Consider the following 9115-nt stretch of genomic DNA (forward strand, 5'->3'; position numbering starts at 1 on the left):
GTAGGTAAGTTATTTCTTCTCCTGCGTTCTTTTGGGTTGTTTATGCAGAGGAACTTACTTAGAAAAAAAATCTCTGTCATTGAGGGCTTTATGAAGACATCCAGCCTCAGCCGGTGGCAGTAGTGTCTGTCTGTGCTCCTCGGCTTGTAAAAGGAGAAGGTGTCCGAAATGTGCAGGGCCCGGTTTGTTTCTACAAGCTGAAGAGACAATATTTCCTGAACTATAAATATAATAGGAAGCTTCTGGTCACACTCACTTAGGGGTTTGTTAGGGTTTCCATGGTCTAATTTCACAACATTATGCCAAGATTCCTTTTCTCCTGCTCTTTCCCCTGCTTCATTGTTGGCGGCTCTGGGAGAGCAAGACAGAATTTTCTACCAGAAACAGAGTCACGTTCATTTGTTGAGACGTGAAGAGTATTATACCCAAACAATTAGTAGGGGGAGAGCAAATTACATCCTGAAAGATGGGCTATTACAGAGGAAAACAATCCTTTTAACTTAAAAGATGCCCTTCAAAGCCTCTCCCCTGCTGAAGCTTGAGAGTCTGTCCGAGGTTTGCCCACCATGGAGAGTGCAGACCAGTGTGGGCTCCATCCCTCTGGCTTCTAAGGCTGAATTTCTTTCTAGTCAATGACAAAACTATAAATGGGGCTTCCAGACAGGGCTAAGGGGGTCAACCTAGGCTCCCGCCTATATAGGAGTGGGGAACCACAGTCCTTTCCATTCTAAACCCCAGAACTGGAAGATCTGCCTCGGTTTGTTTTGTTTGGTGTTTTTCACAAAGAAAGCTGTCCTTCTCCTACCAGGTCCCCTCCCCACAAACCAGTCTTTTCAATAATAATATTTGTTATGAAGGTTATTGGGTAATTATTGCGATTTTGTGAAGCAGCCCTTGCTGGAGGTGAAGTCTGTCATCGCCTAACAAATGACGCCCGCGCAGTTCACTGCCGGGTTAAGTAAATGCAGAGAAGATAAATCTGCACACCCTAGGAATCGCCAGCAGAGCACGCTTTAGTACAAGTTCACAGTCAACCCGCCTGCCTGGGCCAGCTTGCCCCACAATTAGGGCTGCGTCTTTATTTTTAAATAAAGAAAAAAATGTCTCCAACTTCCGTTACCTCCTTTCTCCCCATCTTCTTCTTTCTTTCACTTTTTGTGAGGTTCCCCATACTACGCCACATTTTCCTTGTAAATGTAATGACGAGTTATTTCAAAATAATCTTATTCCTAATTTAAGTGTTGACAAAAAGAGGTAGGAGGCTGATTTGACAGGAAATAGTCACGAACACGCAAAAATATCTAATGCACACTCTTATTCCAAAAGGCAATGGCAGAAGTAGGGTGTCCCTGAAATCCTGTGAGGGGGCCCTTCCCCTGAAAGAAGAGGCAGAGCTTTGTATATCTTTGTGGTTAGTGAGTTGCAACTGCAGGTCAAAAAGTTGAGGGTCAAAAGTTTACGTTGTGCAGCACTCTTAGTCATCTGCCCAGACAGAGTTTGATGTCAATGTTAGAGCTGCGATCTTGACTATCAGCACAAAAGATAAAATGGCTCGGAGTGACGCGTGTATCACGGTATGGACTCCAGGTGAACCCTAGTGGTTGAATGACCTCAATTACGGAGAAAAGGATAGAAAATTCCTCTTTTCAAGAGTAATACATGTTGTATTTCATCTTGAATTATCGCTCCCGCTCTGAGGGAATAGCAGCAGGTAAATAGGCATAGATTACGGAAACACCAGCCCCTTAGATGTTGGAGAACCAGGAGTCAGTGGGTTTGTCACAAAATTAAAAAGCTCAAAACTCATCAGTTGACCTTTAAGAAATAATGTAGCAAGTTTCCAATGTTTGTCATCCCTTCAAAGGCAAGAGCATGGGTAGGAAACTTCCTTTATTTGAAAATGGTGATTTTAATTGGCCAGTTGTTTTCTTTTTAGTACATATAATAATCTCTAAAGTATGTTAGAACAAGGGTAAACACAGGCACTTCTTGCAAAATGTATTCTTTGCAATTTTCAAACACAGAATGTTTTTTTCTGAAATTGCCATCCACTTACATCCAGAGTTTTTAGAGCTGGGAAGGGGAAGGAGGAAGTGGAAACCTGCCCCCCTCCAAGGGACAGGATTCTTCCACCTCTCCACCAGTGAGAAAATGCTTTTTGGTACCCTGAAAATTTCCTGAAGTTGGAAATTTTTCATTATGTTAATTGTTAACCCTACACTGAATGTAAGAGAAATGCTATAATCTATAAGTGAATAAACTGGAAAGAATATGCCATTTGACTAGGAAGGTGGAATCCACAAATGCCAGACCACTGTGACAGATTTCTATTCTCCAGAAAGTATTATTTAAAAATATATTTGGAATAAAAGCTAAGGAAAGGGGAAGCAAGCTAAGGAGGAAGGGTGGGAGAGTAGAAAAGAAAGGAAACAGTATGTTAAGGAAGCCGACTGGAACCATGCCTCCTGTGTGAGTTGCAACTGGAGAGCGTGTGAGTGTGTGTGTGTGTGTGTGTGTGTGTGTGTGTATAATTAGCTGTTAAGTGTTGGTGCCATTAGAATCTATTTTCTGGAGAACACAGTTCCCTTTTCTATGTATTGATCTTTAAGTAATCATTGTAGGAAAGCAGAGAAGAGAAAGATGAAAACTTGTTTCTAGGTTTTTCTGTTTAACTTCAGAGATAAGCTAATTCAACTACTCAGAATGTTGACTCTTGCAGGGATATTTAAGATCATCCCAATATATTCTGGTTGATTGGATTTGCTGGTGCCAGGTCCGTTCAGTGGTAAATATTTCCTAAACACTGCCTTCATGGAAGTAATCAGATTGCTTCCACTGTGCGATGTGTAAAGTTTTCACTCTGGCCAAGAGCTTGAAGCCAAATGGGGGTGTGCCAGATGAAAATAGAAGAAAGGGAACAACTGTGTTGATTACAGTTACAGCAGTGAACACTTCACCACATCTGGGCTAGCAAAATGAAGAAAACTGAAACCCCCTCTATTGCTTACCAAGACAATTATGTGTCTCTCTCTCAGAGAAAAATTTGTTATTGTATTATTGGTTAAAAATGTTCCACGCCTTAGAAACATGTTAGCTTCAAAAATCACAGACACCTCTTAGCTAGTGTTTACAGTAAAAGGTACCTGCAGAAGTTACTACTTTTAGTACTTACTTTTTTATTTGGAAGATTTTGATCTTTAGGCCTCTCATACAAGCCTAGTTAAAATTCACGTGTAATCCGAATATAAATTTCAATCCTTATGCCTGGGTCCTGTACATAATTATAAACTACTACAAGGAAATTACCCCCAAACAATTAATTGGTCAAATGGCTGATAAAATATTGCTTCTCTAAAATCATACGCCTAGTATAGGTGGGGAGAAGCCATCAAATACCATTATCAGGCATTTTGAAATTCAGCCATTCCCGTGTGCGCTCCAGAGATGTGTTTCAGATAGAGAACAATCAGTCTGGGGGACTCTCACTCTAAAGAACAAAGGACAAATACAGTCAATACATTCCATAACGTTTACATTTCCTTTGCTTTCCCCAAGTTGGTTTTCCCTGAGAAGGAGTGACCTGGGCAAAGCACCCTGCTCTCTAAAAGACACTGTATAGACCTTTTAGAAGCGCAAAGTCCAAGGCCGAGGTGAACTTCAGGTCAGCGCGTCTAACAAATATGAAAATGTCGGCTGGTGAAGGGCGCGCCTTGTGATTTAACAAAGACTGTCAATGTGTAAGATTAATAAGAAACAAAATGCACACGGTGTCACTGTTCGGTCACTTTGAAACTTGGGACAGGGTTGCATTCAAGAGGAAAGGCTGTTCCAAATATATTCAAAATGATTCAAATCAGATTCAAACTAGACTGCAAACACTGCCTTCCTCTCGCCCTCCCTCTCCCTTGGACTCTCTTCGCTCTCCTTCTTCATCTGGGATTCGAGGACATGATGAAAAGTTATTTTACTTAATGGGATTTTAAGAAAGCTTTTGTTGGGAATATACGTTATCACTGCACGTGGAAATGAGCAAATGCGCTTACCAGTTTCCCAAGAAAAGGATAACGCTTTCACCCTGCTTGGGACTAGAGCCAGTTGGTGTGTGAAGATTAGCATGCTCCCTCTCTGCTCCATTTCAGAGCATCCCATCTTTTTCTTGGGCGAAATGCTGCTGGTAAACTTCAGTTTATTTATTAATTGAGTTAGTTTCTTCCTGGCTTTACTTTGGTGTCTTGGATCTTATGTAAAGGCAAGAGGTTGTTTTTTTTTAATGTTTTCTTTCCAAAATATTATTTGATTCAATGGAATGATGCTATGGTTTGCACAGAGAGATTGTGGAAGGATCAGAAAAGGTACTGAGATTGTTTATTACAGCCATAAATCTTGCAGTAAAATGTCAAAATGTCCGTGTGTGAGATAACACTTGGTGGTCCTGGCTCCGTTTGTGTTTATGATAGGAACCACAAAGACAAGTTACAGGCCTTGGGGGATTCTGTGTAAGCCCATCTTCCTAAAGTAATAGAACCACATGAAACACAGGCACAGTTAACGCGTTTAGGTTAACCATATACAAAACAGTGTCCATGCCTTGTTAATACTTTAAAATAGAAACCCAGTAGAAGAGTCTGAGGCTAAACAACATGAATTTTGTGTTTTAGTGTCTGTAAATAATATTAAGCAGACATGGTTAAGACCCTAGTATTCATGGCATGAGAACGGCAAAATTTCCTTGTCATGTTTTTTTTCTCCCCCTGAAGGTCAGAGAGCCCAGTTTTGTAAATTACATTGTGTATGTGTATTATTCATATTATATATATTCAGTATATGTATGTATATATTATTTTTTCTTGCTGTAGAGAGATATTGGTTTAGGCAGCTGTATCACAAGCCAGATTTCCCCCGAGTCTACAGAGGATGTCTAAAGATTACACTCAGCGTTGGTTTTTGTCTGTGGCTCAGATTTCATTAAAAAAATTTTTTCAGGGTGCTCCACGTCGATGGACAGCACTCTTCACAGACACACAACCAATGTAGAAAACCTCTTTGTACCACTTCAGGGTGATTCCAGTTAGAAAGCTAACATGATCCCTTTTTTAACCTCTTTTCCTAAATTAGTTTAAAGATTAGTCCCATATAATAGGCATTATGTGGCTAAGCATTAAATGACTATCCATCAAATGGATATTCCAGTATTTAGTAACTCATATGAGTAACCGATATAAATGAAGATAGAATTGACATTCCTTTTGAAGTGTCTCCAGGCTTAGGCTATAACTTTCCTTGTCTGCTTTCCAGACTCAGTTGTGAGAAGGCTGTTTATACTGTTCTTTGAAAAATCAAATAAGGTGCACCAGCTGAAAAATCCTTGCTTTGCATGCCAATATGAATGTATTTTTAGAATGGTGACTATGCTAGTTTGCACTGCTTTAATCTAGGCTGAAAACTAGAGGATCTAGGTGTGTGTTACTCAGAAAAGTACACAATTCAAGTAAGGCATCAGTATGTACTTCAAGGATCAACACGGGGTAGAATTAATAAGTAATTTATTTGCTAATAATAGTGTAATTAGTTTACCCATCAAATTTCAATTACCAAATGGCAGGTAACAGTCCGCTCTCCCCCTTTCCAGAGCTACTATTATCGTTAATATGCTAATATTCAGCAATTCAAAAATTATAGACTGTCCTGTAAATACAACTTTAGCTTCAGATTTCGCCCGATAGAGCAGCATTCAAAAGACAAACCAAAAAATTCTTAGCGCGAAAAGACCCGTCAGCGATCATACTGGGCACAGTGCCTATTATATCCTTGGCTTGTTTTTGTTTGGGAATTGTTCTGAAATACGAAGTTGTTGGTCTCAAAGCTTGATTTTGTGGAGGCGTCGCTTCCATTCATTCCCACCCTTGGCCCACCTTCTCTCTCACAATCGCACACAGTAAATGGCGAGCATGTTTAACTCTCACATCGACACCTTCATCCAATGAGATGCTATTGTAAGGTTCAGATTTTTCTTAGGGAAAAACACCCCAAATAGATAATGTCTCTAAAAGTAAGAAAAAATGAAAAGTGTCCATCTAGTTGTACTGGAATCGCCTCGCTTTACATCCCCCGGCTGCTCACCCCACCGCCCTCGGCAGCTCCCGACCCGCTTCCAAAGCCGGGGATCTCGGGGCGGACGCGGCGAGCACGTTGTGGGGAAGGGGATCAGCTGGTGAGAAAATGGGTCTGTCGGCCTCATTCGTTTTACTCCGGGGCCAGAATTAAAACCAAGATCCCCCCTTGGCCCTGACACCATTCCTTCCCCCAGCCGGCCTCGAATCTTGGAGGACGCCATGCCCAGCTAGACTGGGCCGGAGGTCAGCGCTGGGCCGCGGACTCCCGGCTGCCCTGAGGCCTAGGCCAAGAGCAGGGCACGCACAGGGCACGGCTAGGGCATCCGAGAGGACCTGACGCCTGACGGGCCAGGAATTCCCAGCGGGATCCAAAGTTGGGGGGTTGGGGGCCAAAGAGCTAGCTCCCTCCTTCCGCCTGGGGCTGGACAGCAGTATCCATCATCTCCCGCGCGCTTCCTGATCCGGGTCCGCGCGCGCGGCAAGCCCATTGGCGGTTGTGGGTCACGTGGGGGTACGGGGCGGGGCACGCGCGAGGCCGAGACGGAAAGCGCCCGCGCGCGGGCGCGGGCGGGGAAAGAGCGGCGCGAACTTTGGTGGCATTGGCGGCGGCGGGAGGGGGAGGGGTGGGCGCTTGACAGCGGGGGAAGGGAAGGGAGCGGAGGAAAGGGGGGGGATGGGAAGCGAGGCAGGAGGGGGAGGGGCCTCGGCGAGCCCAGAAAAACGACAACGCGAGAAAAATTAGTATTTTTGCACTTCACAAATTAATGACCATGAGCTCGTTTTTGATAAACTCCAACTACATCGAGCCCAAGTTCCCTCCCTTCGAGGAGTACGCGCAGCACAGCGGCCCGGGCGGCGGAGACGGCGGCCCGGGCGGGGGCCCCAGCTACCAGCAGCCCCCAGCGCCCACGGCCCAGCACCTGCCGCCGCTGCAGCCCCAGCTCCCCCACCCGGGCGGCAGCCGCGAACCCCCCGCCTCCTACTATGCGCCGCGGGCCGCCCGCGAGCCCTCCTATCCCGCGGCCGCGCTCTACCCGGCGCACGGTGCCGCCGACGCCGCCTACCCCTATGGCTACGGCGGCGGTGCCAGCCCCGGGCGGCCACCGCAGCGCGAGCAGCCCCCAGCGCACTCCAAGGGTCCCGCGCACGGCCTGCACGCGAGCCATGTCCTGCCACCCGGGCGGCAGCCCCCGCCACCGCCTCCCCCGCAGCATCGCGCGGCGCCCCCGGCGCCCCCGCGGCGCTGCGAGGCGGCTCCTGCTACCCCGGGCGTCCCGACAGGGGGCAGCGCCCCCGCGTGCCCGCTTCTCCTGGCCGACAAGAGCCCGCCAGGCCTGAAGGGCAAGGAGCCTGTGGTGTACCCCTGGATGAAGAAGATCCATGTCAGCGCCGGTACGTGGCGCCGATGGGGAGACGCGGGAGGGTGAGCTGGCCCGGCCCGGGTTTGCGGGTCGGGGCGGGGGTCAGGAGGAAAGGCCGAGGGGAAGGGGGCCTCGGGAGGGGAGCCCCCATCTGGCCCAAGCTACAGTGGGATGGGGTGTGTACGCGCCAGCCAGCCGCCTGATCCCAATGTGAGAACCCTTTTGTACCCAGGGTCCCTTTATCGGGAGATTTACGAGACGCCAAACTGTTAGGGCAGTAATTATAGCCCCCATAAATTTAATTGCCCTGGCAGAGGCTTCAGGCCATGTGTCTTTGAAGCTTTTCTTCAGCCCCGATGCCCAGCACCATTCTTTATGGCTCTCGGGTGTTTCCCGTTGTCAATAGCCTGTGAAACATTTTCTTTGCCTTTTTATGTATCTTGCGTGAACTTGGTGTCAGGTTATTATATAATGATGATGTCCAATTGCTCTTCCCCACCCCACCTTCTCTCTCCTCCTCTTTTCCCTCTCTTCACTCCCTCCTCTTTGGCTTCCTCCTTGGGGTTATGGGCTTTCAGTCAACCCCAGTTATAACGGAGGGGAACCCAAGCGCTCTCGAACCGCCTACACCCGGCAGCAGGTCTTGGAGCTGGAGAAGGAATTCCACTTTAACCGCTACCTGACCCGGCGGCGCCGCATTGAGATCGCCCACACGCTCTGCTTGTCCGAGCGCCAGGTCAAGATCTGGTTTCAGAACCGGAGGATGAAGTGGAAGAAAGATCACAAACTGCCCAACACTAAGATGCGATCCTCCAACTCGGCCTCAGCCCCAGCAGGCCCTCCAGGGAAAGCACAAACTCAGAGCCCGCACCCGCATCTCCGCCCCCACCAGGGCGCCTCCACACCCATTCCTTCTTCCATATAACCTTTTAGGGGTCTAGACCAGTTTATTTCCCTCACCTGCTTTTCTTCTCTCTTCTGCTCCTTCCCCCATCAACATCTATCCGTCTGGACCATAACAGACCCCCAAACAAAACTCAACTTGGTGAAAAGGATAATAAAAAGGAAGAGGACATTATCCCGGTAAGAGCTTGTGCTGGTTGCCACCCAAGAGAGGACAATGGCCAGGATGTTGGCTTGTGGAACAACCTGCTGGTCTGAACAAGGCTGCCAGGTTTGGGTACCTGAGAAGGACCACTTGGCATGAAATACTTTTGAGATGGCTAAATTCAGCTGGACCCCCCCCCCATGCTGATTGAGGACATGTCCATGTCTATGCGTTGCAAGCAGAAGAAAACAGACCGCTTTCCCACCTTCCTTACCTCCCCTCCCTCATTAAGGCAGCTCATACAAGCTTGTCTTGAACTGAATAAATGAGTAGACATTGTGGACCTCACAAGATTATTTAATTCTCAAAATGTATAGACTTTGATGGTAGATGTGACACATAATAGTTTCCCTTCCTTGCATTTATTTAAAATATTGTTGTAGAGATATTGTTGTCTTATTCTGAGGCAAAATCTTGGGGGAGAGGGGAGTACATTTAGACCCATGTGCAACTGTACAAAGTGTGGTGTGGCTATATAGAAAGCCATGTGCTAAGAATAAACTGTGTTAAAAAAAATTAAAGTTCTAAGACAC

The 9115-nt window shown here is 46.6% G+C and overlaps 1 protein-coding gene across 1 annotated transcript; it reads left to right on the forward strand.

Annotated features, from left to right (window-relative positions):
- The first annotated feature begins 6868 nt into the window (after positions 1–6868).
- On the forward strand, positions 6869–9115 carry HOXA4 (homeobox A4). Its single transcript, XM_081080235.1, has 2 exons — positions 6869–7505; positions 8053–9115. The coding sequence occupies exons 1-2, from the start codon at positions 6878–6880 to the stop codon at positions 8397–8399; spliced, it is 975 nt and encodes a 324-aa protein (XP_080936361.1). The 5' UTR covers positions 6869–6877; the 3' UTR covers positions 8400–9115.

This window comes from Rhinolophus hipposideros (assembly GCF_964194185.1).
Source record: "Rhinolophus hipposideros genome assembly, chromosome: 18".
NCBI classification, from domain to species: Eukaryota; Metazoa; Chordata; class Mammalia; order Chiroptera; family Rhinolophidae; genus Rhinolophus; species Rhinolophus hipposideros.